The sequence below is a fragment of the Babylonia areolata genome, chromosome 22, assembly GCF_041734735.1.
Source record: "Babylonia areolata isolate BAREFJ2019XMU chromosome 22, ASM4173473v1, whole genome shotgun sequence".
NCBI lineage: Eukaryota > Metazoa > Mollusca > Gastropoda > Neogastropoda > Buccinidae > Babylonia > Babylonia areolata.
Window position 1 is genome coordinate 9558054 of NC_134897.1, and position 19589 is coordinate 9577642.

General features: G+C 42.2%; 1 protein-coding gene across 5 annotated transcripts in view; it reads right to left on the reverse strand.

Moving 5' to 3' along the window:
* Nucleotides 1-3730: 3730 nt before the first annotated feature.
* Nucleotides 3731-19589, reverse strand: part of LOC143296957 (chromodomain-helicase-DNA-binding protein 1-like) — a 58702-nt gene continuing 42843 nt past the window's right edge. For 2 of the 5 annotated variants that reach the window (XM_076609010.1, XM_076609009.1), the window contains exon 36: nt 9043-19587. In XM_076609010.1, the coding sequence (XP_076465125.1) occupies nt 17733-19587 (1855 nt within the window). In that variant the 3' untranslated portion in view covers nt 9043-17732. Of the gene's footprint in view, nt 7028-7948; nt 8252-8750; nt 8988-9040; nt 19588-19589 lie in introns of those variants that run through there. The other 3 variants (XM_076609013.1, XM_076609011.1, XM_076609012.1) reach the window with 3 other exon arrangements.

Consider the following 19589-nt stretch of genomic DNA (forward strand, 5'->3'; position numbering starts at 1 on the left):
GCATTTTCTGTGCAGGCCAGGCCATTATGCCTTGATTGATGCCCAACCAGTCATCATTCTCATGTAGTACCTGTTCAATGCCTATGGGAGCGAGTTTCTTACTTATCACAAACACACCCACACCCTTGACCCATCCATCTGTCTCTGTCCATATCAGGTGAAGTCATATATTTTCATATTTGTAAGGGAGTTGTGGAGTACAGATATGTGCATGTGAGTTTCCCTACTTGGTCCTTTCTGTGCAGAACTCGAACTGGCTTTCACAGACATACAGAGCAGCAATGCCCAACACAAAGCAAGCTGCCATGGCAGACTGAAGTGCTGTGTGAGGGAAGAAAGAAGCCGTGCAAGATCATCATTCCCGACAGCTAAGTCCCAACATAGTTTGTTCCACGTTTCCATGTTCAGTGGAATGGTCCCAAGATATTCACTGCGGCAGTCCTCCTCTCCACCGTCTGAGCTATCATGGGATGAAAGGAGGAAAGTATCATAATGACACTATTTCTTATCTGCCAATACAGTGTCCGTGAGGGCCTGGGTTCGAATCCTAGTCTTGCCCTTTCTCCCCAACTTTGACTGGAATATCAAACTAAGCATCCAATAATTCGGATAAGACAATAAACCGAGGTCCCATGTGCAGTACACACTTAACATACAAATAAAGAACCTATGGCAATGAAATTGTGGTGCTCTTGCAAAATTTTAAGAAATTCACTCTTGATTGGAATCAAATATTTATGTATGCTCTCAAGGCCCGACAAAGCGCATTGGGTTATGCTGCTGGTCAGGCAGATGCCTGGCAGTGTAAATTCTGACATAACATTTCTAACAGGACCTCTTTTGGCTGAAGATAATTCTCTTTTGTCTCCCCCTTTTATGTCAAACCTATACTTTCTGTAGAAATGTCCCACATGCATTCCCATCCATTTAAGGACACCTTTTTATTTTCATGTGTGTTAATCCATTGATGTTTATCCATTGGTGAGAAATGTGGCCAGACACTTGACGAAGCATGACTGCTGCAGTTGTACCATTTCTCATTTTTACCCAAATTAAACACAACTTCAAGGCTCAACATCAACACTGCCGCACTACAGGAAACAAGACTTCCATTAAGCGGCAGCCTTAGGGAACAGAACTGAACATTCTTCTGGCAGGGCAAAGAACCTGAAGAGCCAAGACTGCATGGCGTTGGATTCGCTGTGAGGAACTCTACTGTCCTCTGTGGAACCGCCATACAGTGGCACAGCCCGCATCCTTGCCCTCAGCCTGTCAACCTCCGCAGGCCCAGTGAACCTCCTGAGCATTTATGCTCCCACGCTGTTCTTCTGCAGAGACTAAGGACCAGTTCTACGAGGAGCTTGATATCACCATCCGAGACATCCCTGCCACAGAACAGCTGTACCTTCTTGACGACTTCAATGCCCAAATGAGTTCTGACCACGACTCCTGGCCCAGCTGCATTGGCCACTTCGGTATTGGCAAGCTGAACAAGAACGGAAAGAGGCTCCAAGAGCTTTGCTCCTACCACAACCTCTGCATAACAAACATTCTTCTCCACTAAGCCACACCACGAACTTCCTGGCAACACCCCAGATCCAGCCACTGGCACCAGCTGCACCTCATCATCACTCGAAGGCTCTTGCTGAACTGCATACTCATCACAGTTTTCACAGTGCTGACTGCGACACCAACCACTCCTTGATCGGCTGCAAAGTGTGCTTCCAACTAAAACGGATCCACCACTTAAAGCAGAAAGGTCGGCCTTGCATCAACACTGCCAGAACAGCAATCCCAGACCTGTGCGACCGCTTCGCCAACTCCATCGAGGATGCCCTCAAAGACTGCCCTGCCGGCATTGCTGAAGAGAGATGGAACAACATTTGTGACGCCATCTACAACTCCGCCATGGATACCTTCCGCAAAAGAGATAGGCAGAATCCTGATTTGGTTCGAAGCCAGCATTGCTGTTCTGGAACCAGCAACAGAGACTAAAGGAGTGACGCTCATCAACCACAAAGAAGAGCCTTCTAAGAAGACAAACTCAAGGCCAGAAACGGACACTAAACAGCAGACGCTGCGCCAACGACTACTGGATGAACCTCGGTCAGAACATTCAACTTTACGCCGACTGTGGCAATGTACCGTGGCATGTACGACAGCATGAAAAAAGCCTAGCAGTGGAGAGCACCCCCCAACCTCCCCGTCATGGAAGAACTCGACATCCTGCCCTCTGAAGAGGAACTCAGCAAAGCCATCAACTCCCTCGCCTGTGGCAAAGCTAAAAAAAATAAAAAAATTGCATCCCACCTAAAGTCATCAAGGCTGGAAAAAGGACCGTGCTACTCCACCACCTGCACCAGCTGCTACTGCAATGCTGGGAAGAAGGGACTGTGCCCCAAGAGATGCATGACACCAGCATCATCACTCTTTACAAGAACAAGGGTGATTGCAGCGACTGCAACAACGACCGCGTAATCTCCCTCCTCAATATCATTGGGAAAGCCTTTGCCCACGTAGTCCTGAGCACACTGCAGCCATTTGCTGAACGCATATACCCCGAGGCACAGCCTAAAGAAGACTAACGTCATGGGTCAGGACGTGAGCAGTACCCCAAGCATCTCAACTGGTGACTTCACACACGAGGTCGTCAAGGACTTCACATACCTCGGCTCCATCTCCAGTAGCCTCTCCCTGAACGCCAAACTCAAGCGGATTGGCAAAGCAGCTACAACCACAGCCTGCCTGGCAAAGAGGGTCTGAGACAATCGCATGCTGACCATCAACTCCAAGATGCAGGTGTACCAGGCCTGTGTGCTTTGCATTCTGCTCTACAGCAGCGAGACATGGACCCTCTACTCTCTCCAAGAACGCAGACTCAACACATTTCACCTGCACAACCTCAGGAGAATTCTGGGCATCATGTGGCAAGACTGTGTACCAAATAAGATAGTCTTTGACCAGGCAGGCATCTCCAGCATGTCTGCACTCATGACCCGGCGCCGACTGCGGTGGCTCAGCCACATCAAACGAATAGATGACAGGTGAACCTCCAAGGACATCCTTTATGGGGAGCTCGCCACAGGTTCCAGACCTGCAGGAAGACCTGTCCTACACTACAGGGATGTCTACAAATGAGACATGAGAACAGGTGTCATGGACCCAGCAGGTTGGGAGGCAGTGGCTGAAGACCGCAAAAACAGAAGGATCATGAAGGCATGTGTTCAGAGGAGCGAGGAGAAGAGAGAACAGCACTGGGAAGAGGGAAGAGAGCACAGACGGCAGAAGGAAGAATCCGTACCCTCTAAGCCAGGCGCAACTTTCGCCTGCAGCAACTGCAACTGCAACAGAGCCTGCCGATCCAGAATCAGACTGTACAGCCACAGCAGGCACTGCAACTCGACTGAACCAGGCACAGAGTTCCATTGTCTCCCTAGACAGACAGACAGACGCCAACATAACACAAATTAAACAGGGCTGTTGTCTGTGGTTCCATTTTTGTTTTTCCTTTTTGCATGATGTTTTGTTGGGTTGTTTTTTGCAGTTCCATAAACTGCTTTCACTAGCAGAATGCATACAGGTGTGGTTGTTTTTGCCCAAGTACAGATGAACTGTTCCGAGTACAGTGTCAGTCACAGGTCATGGGTGATGGAAGCAGAAGAAATTTTGTCAGTGTGCTATCACTGCAGCGAAGTAGCATTCCAGTCATGCAATAAAAAAACGCTTGAATTCTTTCAATTTTATTTTGTCAGTTTTCAATCTCACACAGTTTCTTGGAAAACACTGTATGAACATGGTAGGCAAGCATTATTCTGTACAAGAATTGGAGACAGGGAAATAATATGGCATTGACATATATTCATATTTCAGTCAGTCGTTCAACACATTCAAAATGCCCACACACTGAAGGTGAAATGATGTGAAATGAAAAACTTCCAATGACTAGAAAGAAAATAATTCAGGTCATGATTTGAATGGCTGCTAATACAAAATGCACTGTCTCAAAGCTGCAGATTCAGTCATTCCTCTCCTACCAAGTATTTTATGGCTTAAATATAAGAACTAAACAAAACAAATGATATGGGGAAGGGTCAATACACATTTTAAAACCAGCGAAAAAAAAAAAAAAAAAAATCAATGATGTACACTCACACAAATGCACCACAACCATGCCTGGAGTTTGCCACCTGGACAGCTCTGTGCCAGTTGAACAAAGCCGTTTCTTTCACTTTCGCATACACACACACACCATCAGTCATCCTGTGCCTTTGCATAGAATGGATGAGAGGTGCAAAGGCAAAACAAATGCTCCCTGAGGCTCTGTCAGTGGAAATGATCGACTTCACAAATGCTCAATTCTGCCAAAGCAGAGGGGAAGAGTGGCACTATTTCAATTTGATAGAGTTGTTTGTTGTTGGGGTTTTTTTTTTGTTGGTTTTTTAAGTGGTTGACAGTACCTGTGGTAGCGTTCTGCCAATGCACAATCATTCTTCCAATGCAGCGACTTCTTCCAGATTGCTAAGAAATTACCTCACTTTACCACATATGAAAACTTATTCAGTTATTGACACCAAATTTAAAGGTCACGGTTCAGTATATGTAATTAAAAAAGGATTTCATTTCAGCTTTGACATGAACCAAATATCAGCGTGACTGCTGTTGTTACTCCTCTCAAGGGAAGTTGAATGCTGATGCAGCATATGCAATGTACAGGGTCTTCAACATCATAACCACAAGCACAAAAGTTGAATTTCATATCACCTCACTCACAAGGTTTACACAAATGGCAGCTCACACACATGATACTGTGATATTGACATTTGTTGGCGACAAAGAAAAGCTGCAGTATTCCTCAGTTCATCCACGGTCTTCCCTTTGGCAGTTTATAAGAGAAAATTTGCAAAATATAAACTTGGGTCAACCGCTCTAAATATTTAAAGACTTGTTTCAGAACAATTAATATATCTATATACAGATTTTCATTAAGGGGAAAGTTTGTTTTGTTTTTTTTTGTTGTTGTTTTCATGCCGTTAGTTTCCACAAAAGTTTGTGGAATCACTTTGTCCAAGGCACTAAAAAAGATAAAGGGTACCACAGTCTTTACCTGGACATGATCTTACACCAGCAATTTAACTTTCATTAATTGCAACATCCTAACCTACACAGAATTTTCCTTGAAATTTCTACAACTCAATCTCACACACAAGGAGATACCAATGTGTGTATAGGCGATACAAACAAGGCTGGGTTTCAGAACTTGTCTGTTGTGTATACTATAATATAGAAAAGATACAACTGTTGGATGAATCAACATATGACTTCATAGTAAAACAAAAGATCACTCCACAACACAAACCTAGACCAGGGTGAAAGTTTGCTGCTTCAAACAGTGAAAATGCAGAAACCAGCATCAAATGATGATGAAATATTCATTTTTCAAATCACAGACAGAAAATATATGAACAACGTCTGCTGCAAGCTCTCTTACCCTGCAAGAAACATTCATATTTTCTCTCTTAAAAGCACAAACTGCCTTTTCACCTTGCACACACTTTGTACTTCCTCACCCGACCCCCCATCCCCTCCAAAAAAGATGAGGAATGCTTTGAAGCACAATCATGATTAACACTGTACATGTTCATGGGTTTTACAATGTACCGGTAGGCCCAACTGGCTGCCACTTGCAAACCTCTCAAGGGGCTGGGGGGGTGAGGGGGGCCCTGTTTTGGCACTCGTCATCAGCTAGTGCTTTTACTCCAGTTCACTCACTCTCCAGTCACCCTGTTCCACTTAAAATTTCACACTATTTTGCTCAAAATTCAGTCAGGTCACCACTTCAATCAGCATTCACAGCTACACAGTCACTGCCACAACCTGTCATTCTGCACTGAACACAAATGTATTCCTCTGTAAGTAGTCATGTGTAATCAGTGCATGTGTGTGCATTCTGTTCACAAGTAAACAAAATATGTGCCTCATGCACTGGATCTGACACAGGTTATCATCCCAATACACAGTGCAATACCAAGTCTTTACACACATGCAGCTTTATTAACATTGAAAACTTGAGTTCAACAGGTCCATTCATAGTCAATACCATTATCAAAAAAAAAAAAAAAGGCACAAAAGTGGGATTGTGACTGACACTCGTGAGAACTGATCTGAGATTCTCAACTGATGATCATTTTTATTTTCAGCAAGTCCTTGGCAGAAGTTAGTCACATTTCTAAGTCTGCCCATGTTTGTTCAGCACATTCCCGCATGCATGAACATGCTGTGTGAACTTGTACGAGTTGCGTTCAAACATGACGTACGAGATGATTCCACTCACAACCACAGGCAGGCAAGCTGTCATGGTGCTTTCTGGGCTGTACACACCCAAGGGAACTCGAGGTCGTATCACTGCACATTCCACAACTGTCCCAACGCATCTGTGTCAGTGAACAGATCCACGCATACACACTTTTGAAACACTTTGGTCTGCCACACACAGAAAAACACTCCCAACACTGGCACTTTCAATCCACAAAACACACCAGCATGAAGCGTGCTGTGAATACTGGTAGAGCTCTCCTTGTCACAAACAACGCTGCTGCTGCCCTCAGCTGGGGAATGATGGCTTCACACTGGTGGGACTCTCCCTCACACCACTCCACAGGCCCCAAGACAACTGGGGCAACCGGCGGCCACCACTCTTGAAGCACCAGACAAAAAAGAAGAGGGTTGGACGGGTCGATCACCTCACACAACAGTCACCACCACCACGCTTGTTGCCAGGGGTCAGTGTTTCATGTAGGTCTCCCCAGGAGGTGGAGGCTGCCCCCCCATGTGCCACTTCATTTCCATGTGTTCCAGCCTGGGGTCACCACTGTGCTCCTTGTGTTCAAAGCGGGTGTCTTTGTGTTCCAGACGAGGGTCTTTGTGTTCTAGGCGGGGGTCCTTGGAGTGGGATCGTCTATGACCCCAGTCACCGTAGGTGTCTTCGTTGCTGCGGCGTTTCGAGTTGTCACGGTAGGACGAGTAGTGACTGAAACACAAGGGAAATTTTCGTGTAAAATCATGGAATACATGCCTTTATTAACTTCCCAAAAAAAACCCTTCCCTACCCTATAAAGACAACTAGAGGAATCGGGTGAGTACTTTTCAGTCTGAGAAATTTACTGTTGGATGTTCAGATCAGTTTTTGTTCCCATCCCACCCTTAAAGGTCCAAGCGTAACTTGCTCATTGAAACTTTGCTACTTGGGACTTTGGTCATTGTAACTTTGCTGACATGCACAAAATTTGCCACAGCTTCTTTTGATTTCTCCGCATAGCGGACTAGTAGTTTGGACAGGACAGGAATCCTGACCCCTGCTGGAATCTGCACCAGTGGGTCACGGTTAAGTATGTGTAATTAAACTTAAGACTTATGCATTGGTTTTCTTTGCTGAAATAATTTATACATTATTATTTTCTCTCTCTGCTGACATAATGATTTTATTTACATGTGGTATTAGTAAAGAGCTGCTCCTGGCATGACCAGGTGCTAGCGTTCATTCAATTTGGTCACAAAGAGCGTTAACCTGGCACCAGTGTCAATTTCGGCTAAAACTCTCCCCTCCAACCCCTCTCACTCTCTGCATTTGAGGACTTGCAATTTCAACATTTACTGATCTATGAGTAAGCTTTCACATGTATCACCACCCTGCCATGTAGGAAGCCACAAAAAATTTGGGGAGTGTGTATGCTGGATAAGTTAATATTGCAGAACTGCAGGAGACAAAATGTTTTGATTTTTTTGCTACTGAATGTCATTAAGCCAGTCCTCTGGAATGATAATATAAAAGCAAAATTGAAGAATATTAAGCAGGTAAACTAAGTTGATAATTAAATGAAACAAGAGCAAGTAGATAAGTACAAAGCCAAACTGTAGTAGTTAAAACCCCCAAAACCTTGCACCAACTCACCTCCCTTGCCCCCAACCCCCATCGTTCTGCCTGGGGTAGTGCTGCTGATCCCTGTAGTGGTGACCGTATTCAGAGCGAAAGTGCTCCCGGTTGTGGTCCTGTCGATGCCCACCGTCCCGGTCTCCGCGGTAACCCCCATAGTGGTCATGGCGATTGTGGTGCCCGTCCCCCCCACGGTGGTTGTAGTGGTGGCCTCGGCCCCCACCTCCTCCATCCACACCCGCACCGCCACCCCCGCCACCGTGACTGTTGCCGCTGCCAGCAACGCCACCACTGCTGCCGTACCGTTCGAAGTTGTTGTACCTGTGTGAAGAGAGTTCCTGTTGTTAGCAACGGGAATCATACCTCAATTTTTAGCAAAACTGTATCAAGTTTCACAGAAGCTATGTCACATGTTGAGTTCCTTATGCAATTTACCTGTCACACCTAAAACCTGGCTCTTTGTTTCAAACCCCACCCCACCCCTTTCTCAATAAATAACCATCCCCTTCCTGGTTCGATCAACGCACAAGTTTTTTTGCTTTATTTTTGTTTGCTAGTTAACATTTTTTTTCCACATAAGTTAAGACCAAAAGTGGTCAGCCTTCAGGCTGAACGAACAAGCCCTAACCATCAAGAAACAGAACCTCTTACCTTACCACTGTCTGAATGTGAACGGGTAAGGAAACCATAAAAGCAACCATCCCACCCCACCATAAAGAAAAGAAAAACCAGTTATTAAAAAAAACAAAAACCCATCATAACATAATGATTTAAAATAAAACAGAAAGGGGGTGAGAGGGTGGGGTCCTCCCGAAATCACCTTTTGCGAGGGAAGTCCTCCACACGAGCCAGAGGACTGGTGTGCTGCCATCGGTCGGAGGGGCTGGTGGTGGGGCCGTGATCAGGGCGTCCTCCTCCATCTTTGTGGAGGGGCGGACGGTGTGCGCTTTGCGCCGTGTTGTGGTCAGGGCGACCCCCTCCCTCCTTGTGGGGGGGTGGGCGGTGGTGCATCCCCTGGTGGCCTGCCTTTGGGCCATTGCTTGTGCCTCCTGCAGGGCTGTATGTTTTGATGGGAAATAACAAAAATCAAAATGAATGCAAAGAATCATCGATTGCATATAATCATAAATTATGTGTAACACTTTCCTATAATTATACTGAATGTAAATGTTAGTGTTTAACCATTTCAGCATCAAAAACGGGGAGTTTTCTCACCCTGAAACTATGTTTGATGCACCATCAGCAGTGGGTACTTTTGTTTTAATCCATCCAGTTAGGACCAGTATTTAAGAGACTGGAATCAGACCCCTGTCCTTGCACTAAATCATGGTAATGTATGTGCAAAAAGTATTCTGTTTAAATAAATAAATAAATAAAATAAATAATTTTTTTTTTAAAGGTAATCTGTGTTGTAGACCATGGTTTCTGCTAATCTGAATGTATTTCCAGTCATTTTTACATATTTGTTCTTTTATCCACATGTTCCTTTCTTTCTTTCTGGAAATTCTGAAATCATTGAAGTAAATCGACCCTAGAATATGTTTTTATTGCCAAGTGTACCAGGGTCACAAGGAATAGGGAAGGGTGGTTTAGTATATAAAAGGCACAAACGTAAATCGAAAATCATTCACAGAGTAATCTAAGTTGTCAATGTCTTCACAGCCAACAACACCAAGATCAATACTTACTTTGCTGCCTGTAATGCTTACCTAATATCACACTTAAATTTCTCAAATACCGTAACCACCAAAAGTGCTTTATCTCCCAACCCATCACACTTCTCAACAAAGGAGTAAGTGGCACTCACACTCATGTACAAACACTTGCATCCACCAAAACATCTGTTCCAGCACGTACTTGCATCCATATGAAACAAAGCTCTAAACACCTTCATTTGAACACTGGGCACAACTTACTACTCCAAAATTCAGGATGACACATTTTGATTCCCAGCTTTACTGAGAAACACTGCTCAAAAACACACATATAATTCACCACATAAGCTGCAGACAGATACCACAAACACTGTGACAGATTCACAAAATAACTTTCTTGCATTTGGACATGATTTCTGTAACAATCGAAAGAGGTATGTGTAGGCAGAACTGTACACCGCTACACAGAAACATGGTTTTGCAGCCATCCGGTTGGTTGAAAAACAAAACCCATACCAGGAGCTGCCAAACGTGAAGAATGGCCAGAGGGAAAAACCTGCAAAAAAGTTCCTTTTTTTTTTTTTTTGCTGCATTGGATATAAATTTTGGTCTACCATCTCTTTGGGGGAGAAATTGGAAGAGCATGATGAACACATTTAATAAACGTTTATAAATAGTCGGATTTAAAGACCTATTGATGCTAAACTTTTAAAAGTACCTTGTGTTTTCGATCTTCGATTTAGTTCTGACCATGAGTGGGTTCTGCGTCTAAATTTGTTCAACCAACTAATTCTTTACAATGGAAAAACCAAGGTCAAGTGTCTTAGCTCATAATAAAATAGTCTGCCTGAAGCTTAAACTTCCTACATATCTCCATGTACTGTGCTTTTTCCCCATTTTAATGTTTAAAAGCAGTCTAAAACAGTTTTTACACTGTACAGTACACTTCCATGTCAGTACAGATCACTTGAGCATGTATCACGTGGACAGTTGCAACATAAATTTAGTTTATCATTATTATCAAATGCGTTTGAGTACCTGCATGCAGTGCGGATTTTTTTTTTTTTGTCCATGTAGCACATGCACTCAATCTTTTGCTCAATCAGACAAAATGTCATTCAACACCAGAAATATTTCTTTATTTCTTACATCAACATCAGAGATTAGTCATCCATTCTTTGTACAAAAACAGTCATCCATTCGGACTCTTACAGACATAACCAACATTACTTCCATTAGGTTTTCTTTATCCAGCCAAACTGAAACACATTTTTAAAATACCAAACCTAAAAGTCCTCACAGCCCTTATCTCTCCTAAATAAAATGTGTCAACAACTTTCGTCAGGAAAGACAGAAGCAGCACAGTAGCATGAAAAGCAATGGGAACATGTGGTTGAGTAGGTACTAACAATCTGATTGAAAACAACCAAAAAAAAATAAATAAATAAAAAAAATACTTATCTGGAAACTGAAATTCTGGGTATTACCTCAAATGTCTCTCTGGGCTCAACACTTTGAACTATGAAACATAATGCTATGAAGGAGAGTTACAGCTTTATTTTAGGCAGAGCGGTGACTTCAGATACCCCCACAGCTTTTCACTCTTCTGCAATACTGCAGGGACAACTTCATGAATAAGTGCTGTGGAATTCCCACTGACTTTACTACTTACAAAACTGAACAACGAAGACTGTTGTGAGAGCCAGTAAGAGAATGTTGACTAATAGCTGTATAAAAAAGAACAAGGACTTCTTGTTGCACACAGATTGTGGGAGAAGACGATTGTTCGTTTCGGTCAAGTATAAAAATAAGAAATAAAATAAAATAAGATAAAACAGTTTTAATAAACTGACAGATCATTTAATGCAAAAATCATGTTATCAACAAGTAGCCATTTTAGATTAAAATAATGAAAAATGCTAATTGCTTTCCTTCAGCAAAATAAATAGTGCACAAAAGCTGACAAACTCATTCATTACACTCAGCGTATTAAATGCATTTAAGTACAGAGTACTAGATATGAAAAAAAAACAACTAAATTTAAGTACAATCTGTCATACATCTCCTTTCAATGAATAATAGATTACTGTGTATAAAAATCATATATATCTTTGTGAAATCACTTAAACAAAAATATTATATATTTGTTTTCAGGAAGAGAGGAGGGATTTTTCTCACCCTCCTCCTCCCTTCAAACCTTTCACACATCCATACACACAAAGACTGATTCTACCACTGTAAGAGGTGGGCGGGTGTGAAAACAACACATAAAAAAATCAGCCACACAGTAAATATAAAAAGCGGATATCAAGACGCATTCTGTTGCGTACATACAAGTATATTTACAAAACCAGTCTTCTGAACTGCTAACACTGCATCACAGCCTGTGTGCACCACCCCACCCCCACCGTTGTTCTACACTCTTCTCTACACTCATCCACTTCAAAACACATGAAATGCTTGTCGTCAGCATCCACACACACATTAGGAACATTAATTGCACTGAACATATCAAGCAAGCTGCCACAAGAGTTTTGAACATTTTCACTTCTGGAATGGTATGAGTATACGAAGCATTCCACCATGAAGCTGAACATCTGAAATGCTTTATTATGCTTCGTCCTGAATGCTTGCCAAGTTTGTTCTTTAGTTACTGGTAAAAACTTCTTGGCTTGCATACACACTCACACACACAAATTGAAATGTAAAAGACTAATTTCAACCCCATATATCAATAGGCTCCAGAGCTGAAAAAAATCCTATAAGTGAACAAGTACATATGTACTACACTTTTGCAGCATCAACAGTTTTCAACCAATGCCGCTTTCATTAACAACGGTTTAGATTGATCTCTGGAGTGCCCCAGAAAGTAAATTTTCTATCTAAAATTACATTTAAATAACATACTTACCGTGACCCAACTAGTGCAGACTGCGGCAGGGGTCTGACATTCTGTCCTGTGCAAACTACTATCCGCCTATGCGAAGAAACCGAAACTACGGCTGATAACCTCCCGGAAGTAGGTAACCTCCCCTTTGTCCCGCTGGCTAGCGCCCTCTTTTTCCGGCAGCCATTAGCACAACAGGCCATCACAGCACACAGACAATAGAACAGGCGAGCCCTCCACCTTGTCACGCTATTCTGCACTAGTTGGGTCATGGTTAAGTATGTGTAATTAAAAGGAAATTTTCTATCTAAAATTACGTTTGAATAACATACTAACCGTGACCCAAATTTAAGACCCTCCCGTCCTCCCCGCTTCCTGTTCTCCCTGCTCGCTGCGGCATATTGCCGTCAAAAGAGAGTGCTAGTGAGCGGGACAAAGGGAAGGTTACCTACTTCTGGGAGATTATTGGCCAGAACGTAAATTCCTGTCCCCTTCCTTTGTTAAAAAAAAAAAAAAAAAAAAAAAAGTGCCCCCGGAAGAATCAGACCCCAGCTGGAGACTGCAGTAGTGGGCAACAGCAGCCTATGTGTAGTTAAGTGGAAATTCACACCCACATCATTGTAGAAATCTTCCTGTGGCAAAATCATTCAATTCACATGATTGTGTGTTCCTTTTCCTTTCAGAAAAGGAAGGTTATATTTTTCACTTTCTTTCATCAGTTTTGCCCTCTGTGACCAAAACTCAAATGGCAAATAGTTGTCATTAAGCATATGGGTTTGGCATTGAAAGGGTTAGATGTCTAGCAAACTAGCTTTATTTAACTGCTGTTTTTGTGCTGATGTTTTAATACATTAAATATTTCAAATACTTTTAAAAATAGATTAAAAGTTTGGAGTATTTTTAAGAAGGGGCAGGGGAGTATTGACAGTAAACAAATCTCTCTGCTTGACTTGGATTCATCCATGGAGAGAAAAAATTAAAAAGAACTAGCTTCCTTACAAAACAGGTTTTTTCATCTGGCTGGGTTTCAGTTGAAAAAGAGTGTGAGCAGCATTGAAACACCACACTTTACCAAACAGAAAATTACAGAATTGTAATTGTAATATAAATTACAGAATTGTCATATAAAGATATATATTGATAAAATGGGTAAAGACTTCAATATCACTTGTATTTTAAAAAAATAATAATAATAAAATAAAAAACAAAACTCTCTCCAACCAATCTTTTTTGCCCTCTTCTTCCTGAAAAAAACAGGTAACAAATAATAAGTTTCAAATATATCAATAAATGAACGTAAAAAGCATTTGCAAAGTTGGGGATGAAGAACAGAAACAATCTTAACTTTGATGTATCTATGCATAAAAACACCTCCTTGCCCATCCATTAGTAAGTATTTGAAAACAAAAACAAAAAAAAACCCAATAGCAGTTCAGTTTACATACATGTCCTGCTATTGTGCAGTACTTATGGAAAGTCCTGAACATTCTGATTACTATGTACCACCAATTTACAAATTTGATGACAAAGTTTAGAGCTTCTACACATTCTGACAACTGTAATTAGTTTAGCACTTCACTAAAGTTCTCAACACATATAATACACAATATATCAAATAAAGTGTTACTAATACACCCATACTATTCACAATCTCTCTATTTTTTTTGACTTCACATGGTTTAAGGAGGGGGGGAAAGGGACATTTATGCGCTCACATGATTAAGAACTCCACTCATCCCATTCTTATTCCAAAGCTTTCAATCAAAATATCAAACAATGCACATATGCTTTGAAAACAAAACCACAGCCAACTAACATCAACTGTATCCAAAACATACCAGTCAGATTAACAATAACAAACCACACTGAGATCATTTTCCTGCTGTGCACGGTTTCTTCACTCAGAGGAGAGAAACAAAGAGAAACAAAACAGTTGTAACAGAACAGAGAATAACACTGAACAATCAACAGCTTTCTCTCAACACTTGCCAGTGGACTGCTGGAGGTTATGTTCACTTTGCTGGTAAGAAAGCAGCAGGAAATGAACGTGAGAGAATGGCATGGAAGATCAATTACTATTCCAGTACGAGTCCAAGAGTGGCTATGAGCCTGACTTTCATTTGCAAAATCTCAGTTTCAAGAAAATTTTCTGGGGGATTGAGGGGAGGAAGTCCAATTGCAAACTGAAGATATTTGTGCCTTACATTGGTTAATTCCCAACAGCCATAAACAAAACAAGGACAGGATAAAAACTGATTTGTGCAGTGCATTTTTTCCACGCATAATTTCATAATTATCTGTAGCCTTGCATTGTGGAGTAAGTGTGGCAGAAAATCACAAAATACTTTAGGACCTTGTGCAAGGACTTGACCACTTCAGCAACAATCACCAGGGCTGTTTGCTTCCCATACAGTAAAATGTGTGCACAACATGTACACACAAAGATGCCATGACTGATACTGGGCAGCACTGGCTTGGGGTCATTTAACAGACTGAAGGTCACTGCACTTTATTTTTTGTTTGTTTGACAGATGACAAACACATACACCATTATTCCACAGAATTAATCTCCTTATTTCTTCTCCAGATTTGTTCATGATCAAAATATTTCACACATACCGTAAAGTTCGGTCTGTAAGCCGCAACTTTTTACCCCAGCTTCCACCTCTGCGGTTTATACAATGATGCGGCTTATTTGCGGATTTTAACGATCCTGGGAGTGTCACGTTCTCGTCTATTCTTAGCTGCCCTTCAACTCACCAAAATCATGATTTCTGTCCATGAATTTTTGGATGAGCTTCATGATAATGTGCTAACTGTTCACGTTTTATAAAGCAAATTCCCACACATTAAAGCCTTCAGATCAGCATTCAGTTCTATTCTGCTCAAGCGTACACCCTCATCATGCCGAAAACGCGATGAAATGCCTATGATGCAGCCTTCAAATTAAAGGCGATCGACCTAGCAGACGACAGTGCAAGCAACGAACCAGCAGCAACCTCCACCTTCATGTTCATGAAGTGAAAGCGAGGCTGCAGTCAGTGACAACATGGCGGAGGAAGCTGTGCTGGTTCTTTTCAACTCGGACACTGAAGACGAAGATTTTAGTGGATTCAGTGAGCAGGATGACGTTGAATAAATGTGACTATCCCTAAATTATGGATCTTATTTTCGTTGTGTTCATTAATTATTTTTTTGCGGCACTAGCAGTATTTTTGCTTGCTTTTCTTTGTGTTGTTAACGCTTGTGTTTATTTCATAACCTACAGTATCGACAGCTTTTCTGTAGTATCAGTATGTATTCCGGTACCGGAAATAAGTCCAGCTTATAAACCGGTGCGGCTTATGTATGTATAAAGTTCAATTTTTTCCAAAATTTAGTGGGTGCGGCTTATATACCAGTGCGCTCAATAGACCGAACTTTACGGTACTTTTTTCTTTCATGTGCACACACACTCTCACTCCCCTATACCTAACTTAACCTTCGATCAGTTGGAGATGGGGTGCACACCTTTCAGTTTATAAGGAAATATATTTGGGGTTTAATAATTATCTGTGCACTCACACACAAAGACAACAATAACAGAATATATATAACTGAAGGCCTATGTAACTGTCAGAATTAAAAGATAATGTGTTGTTAGTGAACAAGAAGCAAAGACAACCTACACCTAAGCTCATTTACAAAGCAAAAATAAATCTGCAAAATGTCCTGTTTTTAAACATCAAAAAATGTTTGTGCAATACCAGTCAACCAGACTGATCCAGTTCATGCTGAGTGACTTCAGTTGAAGCACAGTCAGAAAATCTCTCACTTTACCATTATGTTAATGATATTCAAACAAAATCAGGAAAAAGTTTCTTGTAAAAAAACTAAAAAATAATGTGCACGATGACCGTGCGCAACTCTGAACTGATTAAGCTCTTTTGATCTCATGATTTATCAGCCATGCTAACAAATATAAATAAAAAACAAACAAAAAACAAACAACAAAAAACGTGACCAATCTGTAGAAATGATTCCCCATTTCAACCAAAAACAGGACACTGTATTTCCTGTCATGACTTTGTTCCATACATAAAACTTTGATCTTTATGGAAAAAGTTCACCAAAGAAATTGCCTCTTCAAAAATTCACACAGCACTTCCAGACACTATCTTCTGTATCTTATGGTGAATCAATCATGAATTGGGAATAAATCTCTGGAAACATTGGAAGTTTCATAACCTGGTGACCTTCAATAAAGGTCAAAGTGAAATGACTCGATTTTAACACATTATCTTCCACCCCTAAGTAAAATATAAAGATCCAGGACTTCCATATTGTTCAGATTTTGGATGTTTTGACTTGTTTTTTGGGGGTGTTTTTTTGTTGTTTTTTAACTGTGAAGGTCACTTGAAATTTTTCTTCTTACTGAACTGCAACTTGCATGTATATCTGATATCCCTCAATTTCTGAAGAAAACAAATGTCCCCTTTTGACACTGTGTTATCACTTAAGATTAAAACAAAATATTTTCTTTTTGATCTATGTCAAAGCAAGCCATTGAATTCTAGAATTTAAATGTCAGCACTCTCATAAATCCAATGTCACATTTTTTTTAGGAGACATCAGATACTGTCCAGTCCTACTAAAAATCACAAGTCTCTAACATGCAAATTATCAGAACAGTTTCACGGCTATAGTTTCGACTGACATTTCCCCGCAGATTTTCAAAGTAATCATATTCAAATGATTAACATTATAGCTGGAGCCCCGACATGACTTTGTGTGATATAATGGACTGTTTCTTTTGAAAGGGGCAAATTAAGCATGTGGTGTTGGCAATGATAGTGCCATTCATGTTCTAAAATAAAGAGAAAATACTTCAGGTTACCATGGACACTTGGCAAATGACACAAAGGTCCATGCCAAATATTAAAGTCATGACACAGGCAGTGCTTCAATAAATACCTCCTAACAGTACACACTAAACGATTTCCCTGAGTCACTTTCACACAGTAGAACCTCAGCAGAGATTTTGAACCATCACTCGTGTGCTTCACGCTCGCTCCCTGTGGCCAATCCTTACCGAAGAGCCAGCTTGGGGACGTTTTACCTATCACTATCTTCCAGGAATCACCATCCTCTCTAGAACCACCACAGCCTCTCTCCGGACTAACTCTGCATGCTGACTGCCGCTCGATCTCTCGCCACACGTTTCAACAGTGGAGCCACTGAGGATATCACATGTACCACTTCTAACTATGGGTTCCTGGCATCAGGTGACCCCACAGCCACAAAACACACAGATAAAATCCAATGCCTCAATCTCTTTGTCCGTGTAGCCAGTCACATCGATCTGAATGCAGATTTTGTGAAACCAGCGCTCGCACGAGGAGCAGCCGATCCACTCACTGGGTAAATCGTTGTACTCGGCCTGACACATAGAACAGATGTTGGTGTCTATCTCCTCTTCTTCCGTCGTCGTGCCAGCGTTGGCGGAGTCTTCAACCTCAGACTCTGGTCGGGAACTTTTACTTTTTCTCCTGTTTTTTGTGGACTGTTTTGTTTTGCTCCTTTTGGAGGAAGAAGTCTGTTTCACAGCCTCCACCTCTGCCTTTCTCTTGCGTTCCTCCTCACAGGAAATCTGACGAGCAGTCTGCCTGGACGTAAGGACTGGGGTGGTGATGACGGGGTGAGTTTTGATAAACATCTGGTACCAGTCTTTGTTTGGACGGTTATCTGGAAAACTGCGCATTCTGTAAGGGTTCTCATTCAGAATGTTTTGAACAAAATCCAAAAATATATCCATGGTCAAGGGCAAGCCTTGGGATTTGAAATTCTGAGCTTGGCTAATCAGCTCCTCTTCCTCCTCTGGTGTCAGTTCTGAGTCCCACGCTGTACTAACCGGTTCCTTAGGTTTAGGTTTTGCTTTATCTGGTGGTTTGGTTTTTAACTTTCCCTTGTTCAGAGTCGATTTAATGATATCACAACTAGACTTCACTTTAGTTTCCAACACACGAGATTTTACCCTGCTGGCAGAAAATATCCTTGGTTTCCCTATCACCACAGAACACGCATCGGACACCTGTGGAGGAGACTGCATGCTAGTCCTATGGGGAGAAAGAGAGGGGGTCTGCACTGGGGACTCTTTGGCTGTCCTCAATGGGGACTGTTTGCATGTCCTGGATGGGGATTGTTTAGCTATTCTAGAGGGAGACTGTTTAGTCCATGATGGAGACTGTTTAGGTGTCCTTGAGGGAGATTGTTTAGCTGTCCTAGATGGTGACTGTTTAGCAGTCCTAGACGGAGATTGTATAGCTGTCCATGATGGAGATTGTTTAGGTGTCCTTGATGGAGATTGTTTAGGTGTCCGTGAAGGAGACTGTTTAGGTGTCCTTGATGGAGACCGTTTTGGTGTTCGAGTACGAGGCGGTTTTGGAACTGGGGTGGATTTCACAGCACCTTTTCTAGTCCTGGTTTTATCCTTTGCTTCCCTAGCTTTAGGTCTCAGTGGTGCTTTCCTTGCTGCTTTTGTCACAACTTTTGTTGTCTCTTCCTTGAACAACGGAGACACTGTTTCTGAATCCAACTGCTCAGCGAGCTCCTCCTCTTCATCTTCCTCCGTCTTCACCTCCTCGTCCTGGGCCCTCTGCTCTGGGTCTTCATCATCAGCATCCTCCTTGCTGTCACTCTCTTGCCCTTTCTCCTCCTCTTGATTCCCTTCTACATCACTCTCATTGCTCTTCACTTCCTCCTCCTTCTCCTGTTCCTCCTCCTTCTCCTCTTCCTCCTCTTTCGACACTTCTTCCTCCTCATCTCGGTCTTCTTGGTCATCACTAGCAGGCTGTGCTGAATCTTCACCACTCTGACTGGAACGTCTGTACTTTTGCTGCAGTCTCTCCATGGGGGAGTCGTTTCCATCCTCCCCCTGTTCGCGAGCCAGGGCCGCCTCTTGCTGGACTCTCCTCTCTTCTTGCTTCTTGTACAGGGCTTTCAGTTTCTGCTGCAGAGTGCTGGCTGGGATGTTGTAGTTCCGTGCAGCCTCTCGCAGCTTCATTTTCTTGAAGTAGACTTTCTTCATCGCCCGCTTCAGGGTGGCCATGTCATAGCTGCGGCCATTTTGTGGGCTTCT